General features: G+C 39.2%; 1 protein-coding gene across 9 annotated transcripts in view; it reads left to right on the forward strand.

The window, feature by feature from the left end:
* Positions 1–25,887, forward strand: part of ABCC9 (ATP binding cassette subfamily C member 9) — a 169,795-nt gene that overhangs the window by 84,752 nt on the left and 59,156 nt on the right. For all 9 annotated transcript variants that reach the window (XM_042247430.1, XM_060413321.1, XM_060413319.1 and 6 more), the window contains 6 exons: positions 9,202–9,339; positions 9,465–9,590; positions 19,218–19,314; positions 23,381–23,610; positions 24,554–24,702; positions 24,900–24,969. In XM_042247430.1, the coding sequence (XP_042103364.1) occupies positions 9,202–9,339; positions 9,465–9,590; positions 19,218–19,314; positions 23,381–23,610; positions 24,554–24,702; positions 24,900–24,969 (810 nt within the window). The remainder of the gene's footprint in view (positions 1–9,201; positions 9,340–9,464; positions 9,591–19,217; positions 19,315–23,380; positions 23,611–24,553; positions 24,703–24,899; positions 24,970–25,887) is intronic.

The following is a 25,887-nucleotide window of genomic DNA, read 5'->3' on the forward strand; positions in this document are numbered from 1 at the left end:
TGTATCTGCAAAATTGCATCTGCCATTCAGATATCATTGTCACAGGTTCTGGTAATTAGAACATGGGCATCTTTGGGGACCATTATTCTGTCTGCCTCAGATAGCTTTTATTATTGGAAAGTTATTATGGGATTAAAATCTGCTTCTGTGTATTTGCCATTAATTGGCTTCCATTCTGCTTCTGCAACAGCAAATATATTTCTTTTATAAGGCCATAACTCAATATTTTAATATTATTGTCGTAACTTGCCATAATTTACTTTTCTCTAGGCTGAGAAAGTTAATATTTTTAATTCTTCAACAGTAATGTCATCCTTATAACTTCTCTTAATTCTGGATATAACAGTGTTTGTTAGGGTCCCTTTGAAAAAACATGTTCTAGATGCACTCTCATCAACCCAGATAGTCTTAAAACTAATGGAGCTTATGATCTGAATACTATACTTTCTTCATAGCACCCTAAAATTGAATAATGTTTTCGCAGCAACAGAATACTGTTGATCAATCAGTTCAGTTCAGTCGCTCAGTCGTGTCCGACCCTTTGCAACCCCATGGACTGCAGCACGCCAGGCCTCCCTGTCCATCACCAACTCCCAGAGTTTACTCAGATTCATCTGTTTGAATAATTTCTCTTAGATAAAAATATGTTACCTTTCAATTGTTTAAAAATTCACAAAGCACTTTGAATCGCAGTATTATCTCATTTGATTCTTATGACTATGCTGCTAGGGTAGGTGGTTTCCTCATGGGAAGAAAGGAAACTTATACATAGGTGGAATGCCTTACCTAAGAACCAAAGGCTAGTAAGTGATAGAGTATGAGCTGGAACTTCGTATCTTTTGAGTACTTTTCCTTTTTTTTCTGTTTTTGTGATCAGCTGAGCTTCTTTTTTTTCTTCTTTTAATTATTACTCTCAAGTTACTGTGTTGTCTTTTGCCCTCTTTTTGTCTCCCTTCCTCCTTTCCTTCCTACCTTCCTCCTTCCCTCCCTTCCTTCCTTTCCATCCATCAGTGTTTAATGAGTGTCTTCAGAGCCATCTTCTGCGCTGGGTACAAAGGGAACAAAGGAGAAAGAGACATTATTATTATCTATAAAGATCTTACATCTATCTTAAAAAGATCCATCTATAAAGATCATATAAATAATTAGTTGAAAGGTTTTAGATTTTGCTGTAAACTCTAATTAAACTTTATCAAATTAGCCTTTACACCTCCATACTTTTTTCCATGGTGGCTGCAACAATTTATATTTGCAACTACAATGCAAAAATTCCTTTTTCTCCACATTCTCACCAACATTAGTTATTTCTTGTCTTTTTGATAATAGCCAATCTAACAGGTATGAAGTGATATCTCATTGTGGTTTTGATTTGTATTTTCCAGATAATTAATAATATTAATATTAATGATAATTAATGATGTTGAGTACTATTTATGTAACTTTTGGCCATTTTTTCACTTTTTGGGAAAAAATATCTATTCAGATCCTTTGACCATTTTTTAATTGGATTGTTTGGATATTTTGTTATTGATTTGTATGAGGTTTTTATATTTTGGGGGCATTACTACTTATAAGATACATGATTTGCAAACATTTCATCCCATTCCATAAGTTGCCCTTTCATTTTGTTGATGATTTTCTTTAATGGACAGAAATGTTTTGGTTTGATGTAGTTCTGTTTATTTATTTTTGCCCTTGTTGCCTTTGTTTTTGGTATTAAAATTTTAAAAGCGTTGCCAAGACCAACATCAAAGAGCTTATCCACTATGTTTTCTTCTAAGAGTTTTATGGTTTCAGATCTTAGGTTCGTATCTTTAATCCACTTGAGTTCATTTTTGTGTATGACGTAAAATAGTGGCCCAGGTTTTGTTTTTTGTTTTTTGTTTTTTTTTTTTTTTTGCATACTGCTGTCTACTTTCCCCAATAAAATTTATTGAAGAGACTACTCTTTCCACATTGTATCTGTACATAGAGATAGTATAACTTCTTCCTTTCCTATTTGGATGCCATTTCTTTTTCTTGACTAATTGATCTGACATAGTACTTCCAGTGTATGTGTGCCCAGTCACTTCAGCCCAGTCATTTCAGTTCAGTTCAGTCTCTTAGTCATGTCTGACTCTTTGTGACCGCATGGACTGCAGCACGCCAGGCTTCCCTGTGCATCACAAGCTCCCGAAGTTTGCTCAAACTCATGTCCGTTGAGTCAGTGATGTCATCCAACCATCTCATCCTCTGTCATCCCCTTCTCCTCCTGCCTTCGATCTTTCCCAGCATCAGGGTCTTTTCAAATGAGTCAGTTCTTCCCATCAGGTGGCCAAAGTATTGGAGTTTCAGCTTCAACATCAGTCCTTCCAATGAACATTCAGGACTGGTTTCCTTTAGGAAGGACTGGTTGGATCTCCTTGCAGTCCAAGGGACTCTCAAGAGTCTTCTCCAACACCACAGTTCAAAAACATCAATTCTTCGGTGCTCAGCTTTCTTTGTGGATGGTGACTCTCAAATCCATATATGACTACTGGAAAAACCATAGCTTTGACAGATGGACCTTTGTTGGTAAAGTAATGTCTCTTTTTAATATGCTCTCTAGGTTGGTCATAGCTTTCCTTCCAAGGAGCAAGTGTCTTTTAATTTCATGACTGCAGTCACCATCTGCAGTGATTTTGGAGCCCAAAAAATAAAGTCTGTCACTGTTTCCGTTGTTTCCCCATCTATTTGCATGAAGTGATGGGACCAGATGCCATGATCTTCATTTTCTGAATGTTGAGCTTTAAGCCAACTTTTTCACTCTCTTTCACTTTCATCAAGAGGCTCTTTAGTTCTTCTTCACTTTCCGCCTTAAGGGCGGCATCATCTGCATTTCTGAGGTTATTGATATTTCTCCCGGCAATCTTGATTCCAGTTTGTGTTTCATCCAGTCTGGCATTTTGCATGATATACTCTGCACATAAGTTAAATAAGCATAGTGACAGTATACAAACTTGACATACTCCTTTCCCTATCTGAAACCAGTCTGTTGTTCCATGTTCAGTTCTAACTGTTGTTTCTTGACCTGCATACAGATTTCTCAGGAGGCAGGTAAGGTGGTCGGATATTCCCATCTCTTTATGAATTTTTCGCAGTTTGTTGTGATCCAGTCGCTCAGTAGTGTCCAGTTCTTCGGACCCTGTGGACTATAGCCCACCAGGCTCATTTGTCCACGGGATTTCCCAGGGAGGAATACTGGAGTGGGTTGCCATTTCTTCCTCCAGGGGATCTTTCTGACCCAGGAATCAAACCCACATCTCCTGCACTGGCAGGTAGATTCTTTATCACTAAGCCACCTGGTAAGCCCCATAGTATTTTTTTCAGTACTGTGTTGAATAAAAGTGAGACTGGGTATCCTTGTCTTATTTCTGATCCTAGGAAGAAAGGTTTCAACTTTTCACCATTGAGTGTGGTGTTAGCTGTGGGCTTGTCATATATGATCTTTATTATGTTGAGGTGTGTTTTCTCTATACCCATTTTATTCAAAGTTTTTATCATGATTGAATGTTTAATTTGGCAAATGTATTTTGTGCTTCTATTGAGTTGATCATATGATTTTTATCCTTTATTTTATTATTGTGGTGTGTCATATTGATTGATTTGCAGATGTTGAACTATCCTTGCATCCCTGGAATAAATCCAACTTATTCATGGTGTATGAATCTCTAATGACTGTTGAATATGGCTTGTTAATATTTCGTCAAGGATGTTTGCATCTGTGTTCATCAGAAACACTGGTCTGTAATTTTCTTTTTTTGTGTGTGTGGTGTCTTTGGTATCAGGGAATCATTGGTTTTAATATCAGGGTAATACTAGCTTTGTAAAATGTTTGGAAGTATACTTTCCTCTCCTGTTTTTTGAAAAAGTTTGAGAAGGATTGGTTTAAATCCCAGTTGAAATGTTTGATTGAATTCACCAGTGAAACCGTCTGGTCTGGGCTTTTGTTTGTTGGGGTGTTTTTGATTACTAATTCAATCCCCTTACCAGTAGTTGGTCTATTCAGATTTTCTATTTTTTCATGGTTCAGTTTTGGAAAATTGTACTTTTCTAAGAATTTGTCCATTTCTTCCACGTTGTCCATTTTATTGGCATACAACTGCTGACAGTAGTCTCTTATGATCCTTTGTATTTCTGTGTTGTCTGTTGTGATCTCTCCATTTTCATTTCTAATTTTATTGATTTGATTTTTCTGTCTTTGCTTCTTGATGAGTCTGGCTAATGGTTTGTCAATTTTATTTATCCTTTCAAAGAACCAGCTTTTGGCTTTGTTGATTTTTGCTATGGTCTCTTTTGTTTCTTTTGCATTTATTTCTGCCCTAATTTTTAAGATTTCTTTCCTTCTACTAACTCTGGGGTTCTCCAACTCTTCCTTTTCTAGTTGCTTTAGTTGCAGAGTTAGGTTATTTATTTGACTTTTTTCTTGTTTCTTGAGGTATGCCTGTATTGCTATGAACTTTCCTCTTAGCACTGCTTTTATAGTGTCCCACAGGTTTTGGGTTGTTGTGTTTTCATTTTCATTAGTTTCTATGCATATTTTGATTTCTTTTTGATTTCTTCTGTGATTTGTTGGTTATTCAGAAGTGTGTTGTTCATCCTCCATATGTTGGAATTTTTAATAGTTTTTCTCCTGTAATTGAGATCTAATCTTAATGCATTATGGTCAGAAAAGATGCTTGGAATGATTTCGACTTTTTTGAATTTATCAAGTTTAGATTTATGGCCCAGGATGTGATCTATCCTGGAGAAGGTTCCATGAGCACTTGAAAAAAAGGTGAAATTCATTGTTTTGGGGTGAAATGTCCTATAGATATCAATTAGGTCTAACTGATCTAATGTATCGTTTAAAGTTTGCGTTTCTTTGTTAATTTTCTGTTTAGTTGATCTGTCCATAGGTGTGAGTGGGGTATTAAAGTCTCCCACTATTATTGTGTTATTGTTGATTTCCCCTTTCATACGTGTTAGCATTTGTCTTACATATTGCAGTGCTCCTATATTGGGTGCATATATATTTATAATTGTTATATCTTCTTCTTGGATTGTTCCTTTGATCATTATGTAGTGGCCTTCTTTGTCTCTTTTCACAGCCTTTGTTTTAAAGTCTATTTTATCGGATATGAGTATTGCCACTCCTGCTTTCTTTTGGTCTCTTTTGCGTGGTATACCTTTTTCCAGCCCTTCACTTTCAGTCTGTATGTGTCCCTTGTTTTGAGGTGGGTCTCTTGTAAGCAGCATATAGAGGGGTCTTGTTTTTGTATCCATTCGGCCAGTCTTTGCCTTTCGGTTGGGGCGTTCAACCCATTTACGTTTAAGGTAATTATTGATAAGTATGATCCCGTTACCATTTACTTTATTGTTTTGGGTTCGGGTTTATACACCCTTTCGTGTTTCCTGTCTAGAGGATATCCTTTAGAATTTGTTGGAGAGCTGGTTTGGTGGTGCTGAATTCTCTCAGCTTTTGCTTGTCTGTAAAGCTTTTGATTTCTCCTTCGTATTTGAATGAGATCCTTGCTGGGTACAGTAATCTGGGCTGTAGGTTATTGTCTTTCATCACTTTAAGTATGTCCTGCCATTCCTTCCTGGCCTGAAGAGTTTCTATTGAAAGATAAGCTGTTATCCTTATGGGAATCCCCTTGTGTGTTATTTGTTGTTTTTCCCTTGCTGCTTTTAATATTTGTTCTTTGTGTTTGATCTTTGTTAATTTGATTAATATGTGTCTTGGGGTATTTCGCCTTGGGTTTATCCTATTTGGAACTCTCTGTGTTTCTTGGACTTGGGTGATTATTTCCTTCCCCATTTTAGGGAAGTTTTCAACTATTATCTCCTCAAGGATTTTCTCATGATCTTTCTTTTGTCTTCTTCTTCTGGGACTCCTATAATTCGAATGTTGGAGCGTTTCATATTGTCCTGGAGGTCTCTGAGATTGTCCTCGTTTCTTTTAATTCGTTTTTCTTGTTTCCTCTCTGATTCATTTATTTCTACCATTCTATCTTCTATTTCACTAATCCTATCTTCTGCCTCCGTCATTCTACTATTTGTTGCCTCCAGAGTGTTTCTGATCTCATTTATTGCGTTATTCATTATATTTTGACTCTTTTTTATTTCTTCTAGGTCCTTGTTAAACCTTTCTTGCATCTTCTCAATCCTTGTCTCTAGGCTATTTATCTGTGTTTCCATTTTGATTTCAAGATTTTGGATCATTTTCACTATCAATATTCGGAATTCCTTCTCCGGTAGATTCCCTACTTCTTCCTCTTTTGTTTGGTTTGGTGGGCAACTCTCCTGTTCCTTTACCTGCTGAGTATTCCTCTGTCTCTTCATCTTGGTTATATTGCTGCGTTTAGGGTGGCCTTTTTATATTCTGGTAATTTGTGGAGTTCTCTTTATTATGGAGCTTCCTCACTTTGGGTGGGGTTCTATCAGTGGCTTGTCAAGGTTTCCTGGTTAGGGAGGCTTGTGTTGGAGTTTTGGTGGGTGGAGCTGGGTTTCTTCTCTCTGGAGTGCAGTGGAGTGACCCGTAATGGGTTATGAGACATCAAAGGTTTTGGGATAATTTTGAGCTGCCTGTATATTGAGGCTCCGGGGAGTGTTCCTGTGTTTCTGGAGAATTTACATGGTATGTCTTGTTTTGGAACTTATTGGCCCTTGGGTGGAGCTTGGTTTCGGTGTAGGTATGAAGGCATTTGATGAGCTCCTATTGCTTAATGTTCCCTGAATTCAAGAGTTCTCTAATGTTTTCAGGCTTTGGGTTTAAGCTTCCTGCTTCTGGTTTTCAGTTTTATTTTTACAGTAGCCTCTAGACTTCTCCATCTATACAGCACCGATGATAAAACATCTAGGTTAAAGATGAAAAGTTTCTCCACATTGAGGGACACTCAGAGAGGTTCACTGAGTTACAAGAAGAGAAGATGGAGGGGGTAGTTAGAGGTAACTGGAATGAGATGCAGTGAGATCAAGAGAGGAGAGAGCAAGCTAGCCAATAGTCACTTCCTTATGTGTGCTCTATAGTCTGGACCGCTCAGAGGTATTTACAGAGTTATACGGGGAAGAGGAGAGGGAGGAAGTAGACAGAGGTGACCAGGAGGATAAGAGAGAGGAATGAGTAGGAGAGAGACAAATCCTGCCAGTAACCAGTTCCTTAGGTGTTCTCTACCGTCTGGAACACACAGAGATTCACAGAGTTGGATAGAGAAGAGATGGGGGAGAAAAGAGACAGAGGCCACCTGGTGGAGAAAAAGGAGAGTCCAGAGGAGGAGAGAGTGGTCAAGCCAGTAATCTCGCTCTCAGGTAAACTTGGGTAGTGAACTTTGGGCTTTTAAATGTACAAAATTGACAACAAAAACCTAAGAGCAAAGATTAAAAATCTAGAGTAGAGGTTGGATTTTCAAAGATACAATATTAAAGAAAAGCAGAAGGAAAAAGGAAGAAAGAAAAAAAAAGAATTATTAAAAAACAAACAAACAAACAAACACCAACAACCATCCAAAGAGTATATATGGTGTTTGCCTTAAAAAAAAAAGTCTTTTTTTAAAAAATAGTAATACTAGGTTATAGAAATAAAAATTAGAGGAGAAATAGAAGACTTAACAATTTTTAAAAAGCTAGGAAAAAAAGAAAAACAAAATAAAAAAGCAAAAAGCAAAAAAAAAAAAAAAGGCATGATTTTAAAAATAGTAAAAATATATCTGGCTCTTCTCTGATGTTATGGGCCGTGTGGGCTCACTTCCAAGGGGGTTCCCTCTGTTTAACTTCTTCTGTTTGCTGGTTTTTTAGGCTCACTAGTTCAGTCGCGCTGTGGGGAGGGGGGATGCTGCAAACAAATAGCACTGTCGTGTGCACACAGTATTTCAGCCCCGCTTGACCTGTCCTTTCTCACGGCGCACAAACCGCTCCGGCTCTACGATGCTCAGCCGGTAACCGTCTGGGGCCGGCCCTAGGCTGCGTGCACTTCCCCGGTCCAAGCCGCTCAGGTTCGGCGCTCAGGCAGCCCTCAGAGGCACAAATGCGGCTGGGACTGCGCTTTGTGCCCTTCCCAGGTCCGAGTAGCTCAGGCGTTTGGCGAGCGCGATCGCCGCGGCTTGTCACCTTTTCTGCCGCTGCCGCTCAGCTCTCTGGGTGGACCGCTGGCACACCCCGTGAGGCAGACTGTGACTGTCCAGCATCCCCAGAAGTCTTAGCAAAGGAGCCTGCTTGCAGTTAGGTACGTAAAGTCTCTCCGGGTCTGCAATTGCCCCTTTCCAGTCCTTACGGCTCTGGCTGCCTGTCCTCGGCGGGGAATGGTCTGCAGCCGGCTTTCTCCATTCCGTCCTTTGTTCTGTGCTCGGTCCTGGCAGTGTCTTATGTTCGAGCTTTTCGCGTGGTAGCTATCCCACAGTCTGGTTTGCTAGCCCAAGTTAGATCGTTCTGGTTGCGCGTGGGGCGTTCCTGCCCGATTCTTGCAAAGCTCTGCAGCCCGCGCCTCCCGCGCGTCCCTGCCCTGCCCCCACTTCCCAATGGTGGATGCAGGCGTCTGTGCTGCTTTTCCGCTGGGGGAGTTACTGTTGGGCTTGTAATCTGTTGGTTTTAATTATTTATTTGTTTTTGCTTCCTGTTATGTTGCCCTCTGTGTTTCCAAGGCTCGCCACAGACTCGGCAGGGAGAGTGTTTCCTGGTGTTTGGAAACCTCTCTTCTTAAAATTCCCTTCTCGGGATGGAGCTCCCTCCCCACCTCCTTTGTCTCCTTTTTTGTCTTTTATATTTTTTCCTACCTGTTTTTGAAGACAATGGTCTGCTTTTCTGGTTGCCTGATGTCCTCTGCCAACCTACAGAAGTTGTTTTGTGGAGTTTGCTCAGCGTTGAGATTTTCTTTTGAGGAATTTGTGAGGGAGAAAGTGATCTTCCCGTCCTATTCCTCCGCCATCTTTCTGAATTCCTAATGCTGGCTTTTGAACTTGGAGATTCTATATATAAAAATTAAACCCACTCTAAATATTGTTATTTACTTTTAACATGAAAGAGAAAATAAAGTCTTCATTTTTAATTTAGTAACTTTTTGTCACTTAAAGCTATTCAGAGTCTATTATAAATTGAATTTTGTGGGATAATTTGCCTTTAGTTTTTTGTATTTCTGTTTTCTGGAGGAATTGCATTACAAAGAAAATATGAAAATTTTTCATTATCTCTCCATTTTACTTGTTGTAGGATGATCCATTTTCTGCCTTGGATATTCACTTGAGTGATCACCTAATGCAGGAAGGAATTTTGAAATTTCTCCAAGATGACAAGAGGACACTTGTTCTTGTGACTCACAAATTACAATATCTAACACATGCTGACTGGGTAAGAGTTTAAAAGACATTAAAAGAATTTTTATACTACAGCTATATAAATGCTTCCTGAGATAAATATAATTCACTTGACCAATTATGGATTTTTGTCATAATTCTAATATATGCTTTCCTTAGATCATAGCCATGAAAGATGGAAGTGTTCTAAGAGAAGGGACTTTGAAGGATATTCAGACCAAAGATGTAGAGCTTTATGAACATTGGAAAACACTAATGAATCGGCAGGATCAAGAACTAGAAAAGGTAATTGCTCAGATTAGAAGAGTTCAGAGTTCAGTTAAGAAGAGTCAAAATACAGTGCAAAATTACTAAAAAATACTTTTAAAGAAGTATTACATTTAATTTTTGATTACATAATAATCTCATCTGAAATATGAAATAATTGTATGTTTATATACCATTAATTGATAAACTACTTTGAAACTAATAAAATTTTAATGATATCTTTTATTATTTTTACTTGAATTGGAGGCATATTATAATTATATGTGTGTTTAAAACAGTCATATATGCATTTAAAACTTGCTCAAGCATGCTCTTTCCTCATTTTATCTTGTTTTCCCTTATGTATGTCCTATTTTACCCCACCTTCAATATGAATTGTTCATTCATCACTTACAAATGGAGGGTTGTGGGCAAAGCAAAATCTGAGATGATTTTGAAAGAAAGAAGAGCTGTTAGCTCTGGGTATAGTGCAAAGTAGGCCTAGGATAGAGTTGAGGGAGGTGAAGGAAGGTAATCAGAAAGAAATAATAATAAAACTTTATATTTAGATAGTTTTTAAAGTCCACAAAACCTTTTTACATGATCTCTTTTAATTGTCACAAAATAAGCAAAAAATAGGAGAAATAAGCAAAGAAAATATGATATCACTTTTACAGATGGGAAAATTGAGGCTCAGAGAGGCTACGTAACTTGCCTAAACTTGTACAGTATATATAATATTTTGTACCAATTGGATTTAAACCCAGATTAATACCAATGTAATGTATTTATATGATGTAAATGTAATATTGAATTAAATGATAACAGAGTTGTAAACCAGTTGAGTGTGATGAAAGAAAAACCACTCACGAATGAGAGGTAAATTGTAAATTGAACTAGTAAATTTTCAAAATGTTTTCTCTTGAGCTGTGGGACTAGAAAGGGTCCAGAATTCAATAGTTCTGGTCAGGAATGATCATTATAAAATGAAAATGTTTATATCAGCAAGTTCCTGAAAATGTCAAGAAGTTAAAGTGTATTATTTCTTAAAGAAAAAAAATAATCTTGTTTCAATAGCAGAAGAAAGATGAAAAGTCAGACAAACCATTGGATTGCTCTGCCTTCTGTGAGCTTGCCAAAGATATCAAAAGCCAATTACAAATGTCTCAAAATAAGGAAGAAAAGCCGTATGTCAATGTCTTAGTAGAGTAGGACAAATCATAGAACCTTTGAAAGGGGGATATTCATCAAAACATTACAGTGTACAATTGGCAAGAGCTCACTTAGAAATTATCCAGTGAGATGCTTGATAATAAACTTACTGGGATGACTCCAAATGACATTTTTTTCAGTGGTCTGGGTGCCAGGGACAAAAGAATATGATGTAAGCTTAAGGAGTGAACCATTTATGGTTTACTTTGAAAAGAAAATCTGGAAAAACCACAAGAAAGAAAGGGGGGTGCTTTTGGCTTGATTTTTAAGTAATACTGACTACTGAGCAAGCCAAGAAGAAAGTCTGTTACATTGTGTTTAGAAATGGAAGTGATCACTCAAGATACCATAGCTCTATAATTAAAGACACGTCACAGGGTTATAGGGCTTCCCTGGTGGCTCAGACAGTAAAGAATCTGCCTGCAATGTGAGAGACCAGGGTTTGATCCCTGGGTCTGGAAGATCCCTTGGAGAAGGGAATGGCTACCCACAACAGGGGAGCAAGGGCTACTGGCATCTAGTGGGTAGAGGACAGGGATGCTGTTAAACATACTACAGTGTACAGAACAGCCCCCACAACAGAGGATTTTATGACCCAAAATGTCAATAGTGCCGAGGTTGAGAAAAGCTGGCTTAGCACCAGAGCAGATCAAGCAAGTGGAGAAGGAGGTGAAACTAAAGGATTCACAAAACTTCCCATCTTTGGTCTTTAGACAGATCTGTCAGTTTAAAAGGTTCAGAAATAATGGGAAAGTATGCTAAAGAGGATAGTAATGACAAGTTACAAGTTAGAGAAGAAGTTGATAATACTTTTAGCTGATTTAAATGTTAAAAATTCTGCCTTGGATGGCATCACCCATTATCTTCATAGTATTATTAAGAAAAATAAAGTAGCATTTTTGGATGTTTCTTCCCTCAGCCTTCAACCCTCACTTTGATTCACCTCTTCTCAGGCATTCAGTAAATAGGTATTTGATTGTTGTTGTTGTCATTTAGTCGCTTAGTTGTGTCTGATTCTTTTGCAACTCCATGGACTGTAGCCTGCGAGGCTCCTCTGTCCATGGGATTCTCCAGGCAAGAATACTGGAGTGAGCTGCCATTTCTTCTCCAGAGGATCTTCTCCTCCCCGGGATCAAACCCACATTTCCTGCTTGGCAGACAGCTTCCTTACCACTGAGCCACCTGGGAAGCTTTATGTATTAGATAAGTGAAACTAAATTTGTATTTACTTAATCCATATATCAAAACAATTTAAAATATTTAATATCAGAGCTTAGTATGAGCATTTTACTCATAATGAAAATGACTAAGATTAAAGTCCCCAAGATGATAACTCTTTGGCTCACACAGATTGGCAATTTGAAAAAGAACCAAATCTTCTGTTTTCCCATGTACAGGTTTATTTCAATTCATTACACTATCCACAAAAGATCAGTTCTTTTTATTTTTATTTATTTTTTTAGATCAGTTCTTTTTAAATGTTGTTTTGTTTACTCTCAAAAAATACTTTACAGTGTACAAATATTGCTTTTCATATCATTAGGCACAATTAAAAGCTAATGTGAAATTATCTCCGAAAAATGCTATTCTAGAGACACTTTTGCTTTTACTTTTTTTTTGTAAAGCAAGAACTTGGAAGCAACAGAGCTTTCTAGAATAGCAAGTCTCCTAAATCATACATTGTATGAGGCCAAACAAATAAAAACAAAACAGGACCACTATCTAGAGACTGATCATCAAAGAATTATTGGTTTATCCCTGTAACAAGCAGATTTATATATATATGTATTAGCATGTACAGGAAGCCCTTAAATTACTGTCAGTTCCAGAAGTCAGTGGGTCAGTTATTTGGAACTCAGAATGCAGAGATTTCCCCACAGAAGCAGAGATACGGGTAGTTTCCCAGACTGTCCTGCGGAAGCTGATTTAACCCACAGTGTAACTGAACTGATGCTACTTGTGAAGTTCCAAAGCCAAGACGGAGGAGTGTTGGAAGCAGAGAACTGGAGAAAACAAAACGCTTTTCCGTTTCTTAGCACAGGATGAGTCTGGAGCAACCCTTGAAATTTTGCAGTTTGTGTTTGACATCTCCCCTCCTCCCCTTTCCCATTTACTTCAAAATAACCTGCCTTCCTTTTGTTTCTATTGAAGTCTCTTTCTTGAATCCCCTGAGTGAGATCCTCCATCAGAAATACATTTGATTTGATGATTCATAATATTGTATGACCGATAGTGCTTTAACCCATCCAGAACTACATGCAGTTTTAAAAGATGTTTGTTAACATGGATGAATCGTTAAGCAATTCAGACAGTTCAGTTCAGTTCAGTTGCTCAGTTGTGTCCGACTCTTTTAGAGCCCATAAACCACAAAATGCCAGGCCTCCCTGTCTATCACCAACTCCCAGAGTTTACCCAAACTCATGTCCATCGAGTCAGTGATGCCATCCAGCCATCTCAACCTCGGTCGTCCCCTTCTCCTCCTACCCCCAATCCCTCCCAGCATCAGAGTCTTTTCCAATGAGTCAACTCTTTGCATGAGGTGGCCAAAGTATTGGAGTTTCAGCTTTAGCATCAGTCCTTCCAATGAATATTCAGGACTGATCTCCTTTAGGATGGACTGGTTGGATGTCCTTGCAGTCCAAGGGACTCTCAAGAGTCTTCTCCAACAACACAGTTCAAAAGCATCAATTTTTTGGCACTCAGCTTTCTTTACAGTCCAACTCTCACAGACATACATGACTACTGGAAAAATCACAGCTTTGACTAAATGGACTTTTGCTGGCAAAGGAAGGTCTCTGCTTTTTAATATGCTGACTAGTTGGTCATAACTTTTCTTCTAAGGAGCAAATGTCTTTTAGTTTCATGGCTGCAGTCATCATCTGCAGGGATTTTGGAGCCCCAAAATAAACTCTGTCACTGTTTCCATTGCTTCCCTGTCTATTTGCCATGAAGTGATAGGACCAGATGCCATGGTCTTAGTTTTCTAAATGTTGAGTTTTAAGCCAACTTTTTCATTCTTCTCTTTCACTTTCATCAAGAGGCTCTTTAGCTCCTTTTCAATTTCTGCCATACAGATGGTGTCATCTGAATTTCTGAGGTTATTGTTATTTCTCCCAGCAATCTTGATTCCAGCTTGTGCTTCATCTGGCTCAGTGTTTCTCATGATGTACTCTGCATAGAAGTTAAATAAGCAGGGTGACAATATACAGCCTTGATGTATTCCCTTCCCTATTTGGAACCAGTCTGTTGTTCCATATCCAGTTCTAACAGTTGCTTCCTGGCCTGCATACAGATTTCTCAAGAGGCATGTCAGGTGGTCTGGTATTCCCATCTCTTTTGTTTGTTGTGATCCACACAGTCAAAGGCTTTGGCATAGTCAATAAAGCAGAAATAGATGTTTTTATGGAAGTCTCTTGCTTTTTCGATGATTCAACAGATGTTGGCAATTTGACCTCTTGTTCCTCTGCCTTTTCTAAATCCAGCTTGAACATATGGAAGTTCATGGTTCACGTACTGTTGAAGTCTGGCTTGGAGAATTTTGAGCATTACTTTGCTAGCGTGTGAGATGAGTACAATTGTGCAGTAGTTTGAACATTGTTTGGCATTGCCTTTCTTTGGGATTGGAATGAAAACTGACCCTTTCCAGTCCTGTGGCCACTGCTGAGTTTTCCAAATTTGCTGGCATATTGAGTGAAGCACTTTCACAGCATCATCTTTCAGGATTTGAAATAGCTCAACTGGAATTCCATCACCTCCACTAGCTTTGTTCATAGTGATGCTTTCTAAGGCCCACTTGACTTCACATTCCAGGATGTCTGGCTCTAGGTGGGTGATTACACCATCATGATTATCTGGGTCATGGAGATCTTTTTGGTATAGTTCTTCTGTGTATTCTTGCCAGTTCTTAATATCTTCTGCTTCCATTGCTGCTGCTGCTGCTGCTGCTGCTGCTAAGTTACTTCAGTCGTGTCCAACTCTGTGCGACCCCATAGACGGCATCCCACCAGGCTCCCCCGTCCCTGGGATTCTCCAGGCAAGAACACTGGAGTGGGTTGCCATTTCCTTCTCTAATACATGAAAGTGAAAAGTGAAAGTGAAGTCTCTCAGTCGTGTCCAACCCTCAGCGACTCCATGGACTGCAGCTTACCAGGCTCCTCCACCCATGGGATTTTCCAGGCAAGAGTACTGGAGTGGGGTGCCATCGCCTTCTCCACTGCTTCTGTTAGGTCCATACCATTTCTGTCCTTTATTGTGCCCATCTTTGCATGGAATGTTCCCTTGGTGCCTCTAATGGTGCCTCTAATTTTCTTGAAGAGATATCTAGTCTTTCCTATTCTATTGTCTTCCTCTATTTCTTTGCACTGATCACTGAGCAAGGCTTTCTTATCTCTCCTTGCTATTCTTTGGAACTCTCCATTCAGATGGGTATATCTTTCCTTTTCTCCTTTGCTTTTAGCTTCTCTTCTTTTTTAAGCTATTTATAAGGCCTCCTCAGACAACCATTTTGTCTTTTTGCATTTTTTTTTCTTGGGGATGATCTTGATCCCTGCCTCCTGTACAGTGTCACAAACCTCTGTCCATAGTTCACCAGGCACTCCGTCTATCAGATCTAGTCCCTTGAATCTGTTTCTCACTTCCACTGTATAGTTGTAAGGGATCTGATTTACGTCATACCTGAATGGTCTACTGATTTTCCCTACTTTCTGCAATTCAAGTCTGAATTTGAAAATAAGGAGTCCATGATCTGAGCCACAGTCAGCTCCCAGTCTTGTTTTTACTGACTGTATAGCGATTCTCCATCTTTGGGTGCAAATAATATAATCAATCTAATTTCAGTGTTGACCATCTGGTGATAACCATGTGTAGTCTTCTCTTGTGTGTTGGAAGAGGGTGTTTTCTATGACCAGTGTGTTCTCTTGGCAAAACTCTGTTAGCCTTTGCCCTGCTTCATTCTTTACTCCAAGCCCAAATTTGCCTGTTACTCCAGGTGTTTCTTGACTTCCTACTTTTGCATTCCAGTCCCCTATAATGAAAAGGACATCTTTTGGGGTGTTAGTTCTAGAAGGTCTTGTAGGTCTTCAAACCATTCAACTTCAGCTTCTTCGTCATTATTGGTCTGGGTATGGACTTGGCAAAGACTAATAGAGTTTTGCCAAGAAAAAGCACTGGTCATGGCAAACACCCTCTTCCAACAACGCAAGAGAAGACTCTACACGTGGACATCGCCAGATGGTCAACACCAATATCAGATTGATTATATTCTTTGCAGCCAAAGATGGAGAAGCTCTATACAGTCAACAAAAACAAGACCAGGAGCTGACTGTGGCTCAGATCTTGAACTCCTTATTGACAAATTCAGACTCAAATTGAAGAAAGTAGGGAAAACTGCTAGACCATTCAGGTATAACCTAAATCAAATCCCTTATGATTATACAGTGGAAGTGAGAAATAGATTTAATGGCCTAGATCTGATACATAGAGTACCTGATGAACTATGGAAGGAGGTTTGTGACATTGTACAGGAGACAGGGATCAAGACCATCCCCATGGAAAAGAAATGCAAAAAAGCAAAATGGCTGTCTGGGGAGGCCTTACAAATAACTGTGAAAAGAAGAGAGGCAAAAAGCAAAGGAGAAAAGGAAAGATATAAGCATCTGAATGCAGAGTTCCAAAGAATAGCAAGAAGAGATAAGAAAGCCTTCTTCAGCGATCAATGCAAAGAAATAGAGGAAAAGAACAGAATGGGAAAGACTAGAGATCTCTTCAAGAAAATTAGAGATACCAAGGGAACATTTCATGCAAAGATGGGCTCAATAAAGGACAGAAATGGTCTGGACCTAACAGAAGCAGAAGATATCACGAAGAGGTGGCAAGAATACATGGAAGAACTGTACTAAAAAGATCTTCATGACCAAGATAATCATGATAATGTGATCACTCATCTAGAGCCAGACATCCTGGAATGTGAAGTCAAGTGGGCCTTAGAAAGCATCACTACGAACAAAGCTAGTGGAGGTGATGGAATTCCAGTTGAGCTATTTAAAATCCTGAAAGATGATGCTGTGAAATTGCTGCATTCAATATGCCAGCAAATTTGGAAAACTCAGCAGTGGCCACAGGACTGGAAAAGGTCAGTTTTCATTCCAATTCCAAATAAAGGCAATGCAAAAGAATGCTCAAACTACCGCACAATTGCAGTCATCCCACATGCTAGTAAAGTAATGCTCAAAATTCTCCAAGCCAGGCTTCAGCGACATGTGAACCGTGAACTCCCTGATGTTCAAGCTGGATTTAGAAAAGGCAGAGGAACCAGAGATCAAATTGCCAACATCCACTGGATCATGGAAAAAGCAAGAGAGTTCCAGAAAAACATCGATTTCTGCTTTATTGACTATGCCAAAGCCTTTGACTGTGTGGATCACAACAAACTGTGGAAAATTCTTCAAGAGATGGGAATACCAGACCACCTGACCTGCCTCTTGAGAAATCTGTATACAGGTCAGGAAGCAACAGTTAGAACTGGACATGGAACAACAGACTGGTTCCAAACAGGAAAAGGAGTATGTCAAGGCTGTATATTGTCACCCTGCTTATTTAACTTCTATGCAGAGTACATCATGAGAAACGCTGGACTGGAGGAAACACAAGCTGGAATCAAGATTGCCAGGAAAAATATCAATAACGTCAGATATGCAGATGACACCACCCTTATGGCAGAAAGTGAAGAGGAACTAAAAAGCCTCTTGATGAAAGTGAAAGAGGAGAGTGAAAAAGTTGGCTTAAAGCTCAACATTCAGAAAACGAAGATCATGGCATCTGGTCCCATCACTTCATGAGAAATAGATGGGAAACAGTAGAAACAGTGTCAGACTTTATTTTGGGGGGCTCCAAAATCACTGCAGATGGTGACTGTAGCCATGAAATTAAAAGACGCTTACTCCTTGGAAGAAAAGTTATGACCAATCTAGATAGTATATTCAAAAGCAGAGACATTACTTTGCTCACTAATGTTCATCTAATCAAGGCTATGGTTTTTCCTGTGGTCATGTATGGATGTGAGACTTGGACTGTGAAGAAGGCTGAGCACCGAAGAATTAATGCTTTTGAACTGTGGTGTTGGCGAAGACTCTTGAGAGTCCCTTGGACTGCAAGGAGATCCAAACAGTCCATTCTGAATGAGATACAACCAGTCCATTCTGAAGGAGATCAACCCTGGGATTTCTTTGGAAGGAATGATGCTAAAGCTAAAGCTCCAGTACTTTGGCCACCTCATGCGAAGAGTTGACTCATTGGAAAAGACTCTGATGCTGGGAGGGATTGGGGGCAGGAGGAGAAGGGGACGACCGAGGATGAGATGGCTGGATGGCATCACGGACTCAATGGACGTGAGTTGAGAGAACTCCAGGAGATGGTGATGGAAAGGGAGGCCTGGCGTGCTGCGATTCGTGGGGTCACAAAGAGTTGGACACGACTGAGCGACTGAACTCAACTGAACTGAACTGATAGACTTGGATTACTGTGATATTGAATGATTTGCCTTGGAAACGAACAGAGATCATTCTGTTGTTTTTGAGATTGCATCCAAGTACTGCATTTCAGACTCTTTTGTTGACCATGATGGCTACTCCATTTCTTCTAAGGGATTCCTGCCCACAGTAGTAGATATAATGGTCATCTGAGTTAAATTCACCCATTCCAGGCCTTAGTTCGCTGATTCCGAAAATGTTGATGTTCACTCTTGCCATCTCCAACTGTTTGACCACTTCCAATTTGCCTTGATTCATGGACCTAACATTCCAGGTTCCTATGCAATATTGCTCTTTACAGCATCAGACCTTGCTTCCATCACCAGTCACATCCACAACTAGGTGTTGTTTTTGGTTTGGCTCCATCTCTTGATTCTTTCTGGAGTTATTTTTTCCACTGATCTCCAGTAGCATATTGGGCACCTACCGACCTGGGTAGTTCATCTTTCAGTGTCCTATCTTTTTTCCTTTTCATACTATTCATGGAGTTGTCGAGGCAAGAATACTGAAGTGGTTTGCCATTCCTTTCTCCAGTGGACCATGTTTTGTCTACAGAAAAATTATAAGAGTATATGAAGATGATATAAAAACAAAATAAGGAGCAATGGTGGGACCAGGCTTAAGGCTAGAAGAGGTGTCCACCTGCCCCTGGGGTCAGCTCTATCACATTGTTACTACCTTTCCTGGCATACTGCCCTAATGCCTCTGAGTGCTGATACGTTTCCCACAGCCTCAAGTGTTACTTCACACCTTCTCCTATGATAGGAGTTGTCCGTATGTCTGCAGTTGTCCATCCATCTTGAGCAGAGAGCTCCAGACCCAGAAAGGTAGCTAACGGTTGGTATTTGCTACATGTGGGTCACTGACTGTAAGTAGAACTTGCCTGTGGCTGTGCACTCCTTGCATGACAGCTCCATGTTTCCTGTAGGATATGGAAGCTGACCAAACAACCTTAGAGAGGAAAACACTCCGGAGAGCCATGTATTCAAGAGAGGCCAAAGCCCAACTGGAGGATGAAGACGAAGGTAGGTCTTTTAAAAAAAATATTCACATGGATAATAGGATATGGAAGTCTTTTTTGGCAATTGATGTGTGTCTATGTCAGTGCAGAATGACTAGCCACTTTGCAGAGCGGTGAAGGCAAGATCAAATACATAAAACTTAAAATGGACAGAATAGGAGTGAAATCAATATGCGTATATAGATGTATGTAAATAGGTGTGTGTTGTCAAACGAGGCATCTTGAGGGGTTCCCCGCAGTGTGTTTGAGTTCTTTTGTGCTGTGTGTGAGAGAGCTGACAGGACAATGGGTCTAGACCCTTGTTCAGCTAAACTGGAAAGGTCTTCTCCAAATAAAATGTCAGTCCTTGGGAAATAAACAATACATGGGGAATACAGCAAAAATACTGCTTTGAAAGATTTATACTTGAGTCTGTAAGTTTTTACAGGGGTCTCATGATAATATAGCAATGAAGAATAAGAGTTAGAAAGCTATTTGTTGTATTTCAATTTTCTGGATTTAATAAAATATAGTGGGTGAAAAAGGGTTTCCTGGAAATTTGAGGAATAAAATTAAATAGTTACATTGCTTTGACATTTGTTGCCAAAACATTTGTAAGATAAACCATAAAAGTCCATAGAGTAAGTGTACTGTACTTCAGTCTTCCTACATGGATATTGGCCTAGGACCACATTTCCACGGGCCAGTTAAGAGAAGATTATCATTTTGAGCAGGACACCAAAATGGGCTGTCTTTACATTTCAGATGATAATTATTCAGTGTTTCAGTAAATACTCATTGAGTAAAGGAATGAATGAATGAATGAATTTTTCACTCCCATTTCTTAGATTTTAAAATGTTTTAAAAGAATATTTGGGGACTTCCCTGGTGGTCCAGTAGTTAGTGTTTTCACTGCTGTGGCCCCAGGTTCAATCTCTGGTCAGGGAACTAACAGCCTGTAAGCCCCACGGGGCAGCCAAAAAAAGAGACTGTTTGGTACTATAAACAGATAGCCTTTAGAACTACAGTTACTCTCTCCAGTATGTCAGTGGTAAACGCAGCATTTGCAGAGCTGACTCTGTCCTGGGCTTGTTGTGTTTATTCAATTGTTCATGTGTAAAATAAGATAGTGATACTTTCATTTCAGAGTAAAAGAGGAAATGTGTAAGATTCCAGTACAGTACATATTACCTGCTAGGTTGCTGGTATTATCCTATGTCTGTTGAATCCACCAGGAAGGGAAAGAAAAGTAGTTATCCATATTGTTTCTGCTACTAACCATTGGCTAGATCATCATGCGGACAGACTAAGTTCTGAGGAAGTGAAAAAATGCTGACTTTTAGCCATAGGCAAGGTAAAATTTCAATTAATTTGGAAACAGAAAATGGATATTGAGGAGAAAGGTAGCAATCTGCAAGTGTCTACCTCTTTGATCATGCAAATTTCTAACTGTTTCACTCACAGACCCACCCTCACCAAAGGGTAGATTATCTGACACCTGATTTGTGGGTTTGTTTTTTTTTTTTCCTTGAATATTTGAAAATGTCTTTATTTGGTACAGAATTCTAGGTAAAAACTGTTTTCCCTCAGACATTTGAAGGCTCTACTGCCTTCCAGTGTTGATTGATACCTCCTATCTGAGAATAGTGATTGCATGACTCTTTGCTGATGACATGTCTTTTCTCTCTGGAAGTGTTTACAGTCTTCTCTTTGTCCTTTATGCTCTGAAATCGCAAAAGGATGTGCAGCTGTGGATCTTTTTCATTTCCCCTTTTCAGTTCTGGTCTTCCCTGGTGGCTCAGATGGTAAAGAACCTGCCAGCAATGCGGGAGACCTGGGTTTGATCCCTGCACTGAGAAGATCTCCTGGAGAAGGGCATGGCAACCCACTCCAGTATTCTTGCCTGGAGAATCCCCATGGACAGAGGAGCCTGGCAGGCTACCGTCCATGGGATCCCAAAGAGTCGGACATGACTGAGCATCTAAGCACAGCATTTCTCAGTTCTAATGCTGAGATTTGTTCCTCTTTTGTATCTAGCTCAAATATGAAGATCTTTGATGACAGATCAGTCTTCCTATCCTATCCATACTTAGATCTCTGTCATCTGATAATTGATAATCCAAATTATATGTCTTTCCTACTCACAGCCTGCTCATTCTACAGTAGTGAAGTACATACAAGATGACTACAGTGAAAACTGTCTTTGGGAAAAGAAAGGGTGGGAAATACCACAGTCACTAAACCATCTGTTGTTGTTTAGTTGCTAAGTCGTGTCCAGCGCTTTGCAACCCCACGGACTATAGCCCACCAGACTCCTCTGTCCATGGGATTCTCCAGGCAAGAATACTGGAGTGGGTTGCCGTTTGCTTCTCCAAGGGATCTTCTGATCCAGGGATTAAACCCATGTGTCCTGCATTGCAGACAGATTCTTTACCACTGAGCCACCAGGGACGCCCTCACTAAACCATAAAAAGGACCAAATTTTACTGCTCAGGAAATACCATAGTTCCCTGTCCTTGCAATGGAATATGTTCTTAAAATAGCTGTCTAGAAGTTTCCAGGTGGTTTAAACAGCTGAGAGGAGCTCCCTACCCATTGTCCTCTGACCCCTGGCTTTGCCTTCAGGAAGGTTCCATTTTGCTCATGCACCTCCATGACCACATTTAAAATGAGCCACAGAGATTATGGATTATGCCCTCTTGAGCTATGCACAAATTTCAAAACCCATTTCCTCCTGGTGCAGTCTTACAGATTCAGAAATATAAAGTTCAAAATATTATAAATGTTTGCAAGTCTGGCATGTGGTTTTATTGACACACATTTCCTTCAATAACATAATAAACTTCTAGTCTGTAATTCTAGTTAGTTTATTGTAATAAATTAACAAGTTTTCTCATCCAAACATTTACTTTATTTTTTCATTTACTCATTCATTTATTCATTTTCACATATTTTTACATTTCTTTTGTGTTGAGGTGACATTGGTTTATAACATTATGTAAGTTTCATATGCACAACATTGTATTTCTGCTTCTGTAGAACCAACAGTATGCTCATCACCAAAAATGTATTTCAGGTCTGCCACTATACAGTTCAGTTCAGTTCAGTCGCTCGGTCCTGTCCGACTCTTTGCAACCCCATGAATCACAACACGCCAGGCCTCCCTGTCCATCACCAACTCCCGGAGTTCACTCAGACTCACGTCCTTCGAGTCGGTGATGCCATCCAGCCATGTCATCCTCTGTCTTCCCCTTCTCCTCCTGCCCCCAATCCCTCCCAGCATCAGAGCATCCACTATACAGTAGATCCCCTTTATCCATTTCATCTTCCCCTCCACCTCTTTCCTTTTGGTAACCACTACTCTGTTCTCTGTATATCCATGTGTGTTTTTATGTGGTTTGAACTGTTCACTTACTTTGTTTCTTTTTCTTTGGTTGTTTTTTAAATTACACGTATGAGTGAAATGGGACAGTATTTTGTGTTTGTTCGTCTGACTTGTTTCACTTAGCATAATGCCCTTATCAAGATCCATCCCTGTTGTCGCATATGGCAAGATTTTGGTCTTTTTTATGACTGAATATTATTTCATTGCATATATATACCACAGCCTCTTTATCCATTCATCTGTTAATGGGCACTCACCTATTTTTTTAAATGTTTATTTATTTGTTTGACTGTGTCATCTTAGTGGTGTCACATGGGATCTTTGCTGAAGCATGCAGGGTGTTTAGATACAGCACTCGCGGGCTGCTCTGTAGTCATGGCACATGTGCTCTGGAGCATGTGGGCTGAGTAGTGGTGGTGCATGGGCTTAATTGCCCCATGGCATGTGTGATCTTAGTTCCCTGAACAGGGATTGAACCTGCATCCCCTGCATTGAAAGGCAGATCCTTAACCACTGGACCACCAGGGAGGTCCCTCACCTGTTTTTTTTTTTTTTTTCAAATGATGCTTTTCTTTGCTGAAAACATTTAAATTTCTAAGACTTGTATTTCTAAAATTTGATGAAGGTTTGTTGGTAGGTGGGAATAATACAAATTCTATATCTACCTGTTGCCTGTCAGAAGATTAAACAAGTGCTTCTTATGCAGAGGAAGAAGAGGAGGAAGATGAGGATGATAACATGTCCACGGTGATGAGGCTGAGGACTAAAATGCCATGGAAGACCTGTTGGCGTTACCTCACTTCTGGAGGATTCTTCTTGCTCTTCCTGATGATTTTCTCTAAGCTTCTGAAACATTCCGTCATTGTAGCGATAGACTACTGGCTGGCCACATGGACCTCAGAGTATAGTATAAACAGTACTGGAAAAGCTGACCAGGTACAGTGGGTTTTGTTTTTACATTATCTAAGAAATGCTGAGATTTTACTCTTATCTAGTTAGATACAAATAGTCCAGATGTCACAGGAATTTTGTGAGATTTTTTCTGTTTGTTTTTTGTTTATTTTATTGGAGTATAGTTGATTTACAATATTGTCTTCATTTCTGCTGTGCAGCAAAGTGATTCAGGTATATATACCATGCATTCTTTTTCATATTCTTTTCCATTGTGGCTTATTATAAGATACTGAATATAGTTTCCTGTGTGATAGAGTAGACCTTGTTGTTTACCCATTCTGTGTATAACACTTTACAGCTGCTAATCCCGAACTCCCAATCCATCCCTACCCTACCTGGCTCTCCCTTGGCAACCACAGGTCTCTTCTCTGTGACTTGTCACAGTACTTTTATAGTGATTCAATAGGTTAATTAGGGCAAGACCTGAAATATCATAAGAAATATTTAGTGATAATGCTTGGATTTAGATTCAAGGGAGTTATATACATGATATGTGTGTGTTTGTGTGTATAATATACACACAGGACTTTTGTTCTTGTTCTGATGGTATCTGATTTTAACTGCTATACCAGTGAATTAGCTGGTCATTCTGAGATTATAGAGATAGAAAAAATGAACTTTATGATATAAAAAGTCAAGAATATTTCAAACCGTAAAACTAACTCTAATGTTTCATCTACACTTTGGCAAACCCTGAAAGAGAGTGAAGGGAGCAACTGGGGACTCGGCCATGGGATTATGGTGGGGATACTGCCCTGAGTATCTCCAGGAGTATCCCCAGGAGAACTGCCCTCCTTCAACTGTGTAAATTAATGTGAGATAATAGAAATTGACAATATTGCCAGACTTTGACAATTGGTGCCCTAGCAAGAAAAAACTCAGTTGATAATGTCATCTCTGCTTTTTTGTATTGGTTGCTTTTTAGACCTACTATGTCGCTGGATTTAGCATACTTTGTGGAGCAGGTATTTTCCTCTGCCTTGTTACATCTCTCACTGTGGAATGGATGGGTCTCACAGCTGCTAAAAATCTTCACCATAATCTCCTTAATAAGATAATTCTTGGACCAATAAGGTAAAAAATGTAGTTATTTATTTTACAAAATGATAAAACTATGCATTTTGTGAAGTCTGAAATTTTAAATAATTTATTCAGTCTTTCAGCAGATGAATAGGGATCTTCTCATTTTTGTGACACCAAGATGTCTATAAGCAATGTCTAGGCTCCAGATCATTTAGAATTATCATACATCCAATCTGTTTATTGCCTAGATTCTTTGATACCACACCACTGGGACTGATTCTCAATCGCTTTTCAGCTGATACAAATATCATTGATCAGGTGAGTGCCTGAATTACTTCCAAGTTCAAAAATAAATTTCTCAGTATACACTAAACAACATTTTAAGACAAATCATGGATGGAATGGAAGGGAGGATGGAGAGGGAGGCTCAGAATGGGGAACACATGTACCCCCGTGGCAGATTCATGTCAATATATGGCAAAACCAATACAATATTGTAAAGTAACAATAAATAAATAAAGAAAAAGGAATTTAAAAACTAAGATAAATCATGATTCCTGTTAACAGTAGAGGATTTCTAAAATCTAAATAAAAGCCTATTTGCATTCATATCAATATTACATATATACATAAATTTCTAGACTATGCAATATATGAAATATGCATAGATTTTTAGAATGAAATCTTAAAGGAAATAGATCAATTCAAAATAACTTATCCACATGGAAGAGGATACTTAGAGAATCAGCATGAAATAAAGAGAAATAGAAAGAATGAACATTAAACTTTTTTATTGTAAAAAGAAGTGATTTTAATGTGTTGTATCTCAATTCATAGTAACGATCTTAAAGTTTAGAATTAATGCAGAGTGTCTCCCAGAAGTAAAGAATGGAATACCAAGTTGTCTTAGATGTCTTTTACTTTTATTACGTTGAAGTGATATTAGGTGGTGTGATAATTTAAGAAGAGCAATATTGCATAGGAACCTGGAATGTTAGGCCCATGATACAAGGCAAATTGGAAGTGGTCAAACAGGAGATAGCAAGAGTGAACGTTAACATTCTAGGAATCAGCGAACTAAAATGGACTGGAATGGGTGAATTTAACTCAGATGACCATTATATCTACTACTGTGGGAAGGAATCCCTTAGAAGAAATGGAGTAGCCATCATGGTCAACAAAAGAGTCCGAAATGCAGTATTTGGATGCAATCTCAAAAACGACAGAATGATTTCT

This window comes from Ovis aries, chromosome 3, assembly GCF_016772045.2.
Source record: "Ovis aries strain OAR_USU_Benz2616 breed Rambouillet chromosome 3, ARS-UI_Ramb_v3.0, whole genome shotgun sequence".
NCBI lineage: Eukaryota > Metazoa > Chordata > Mammalia > Artiodactyla > Bovidae > Ovis > Ovis aries.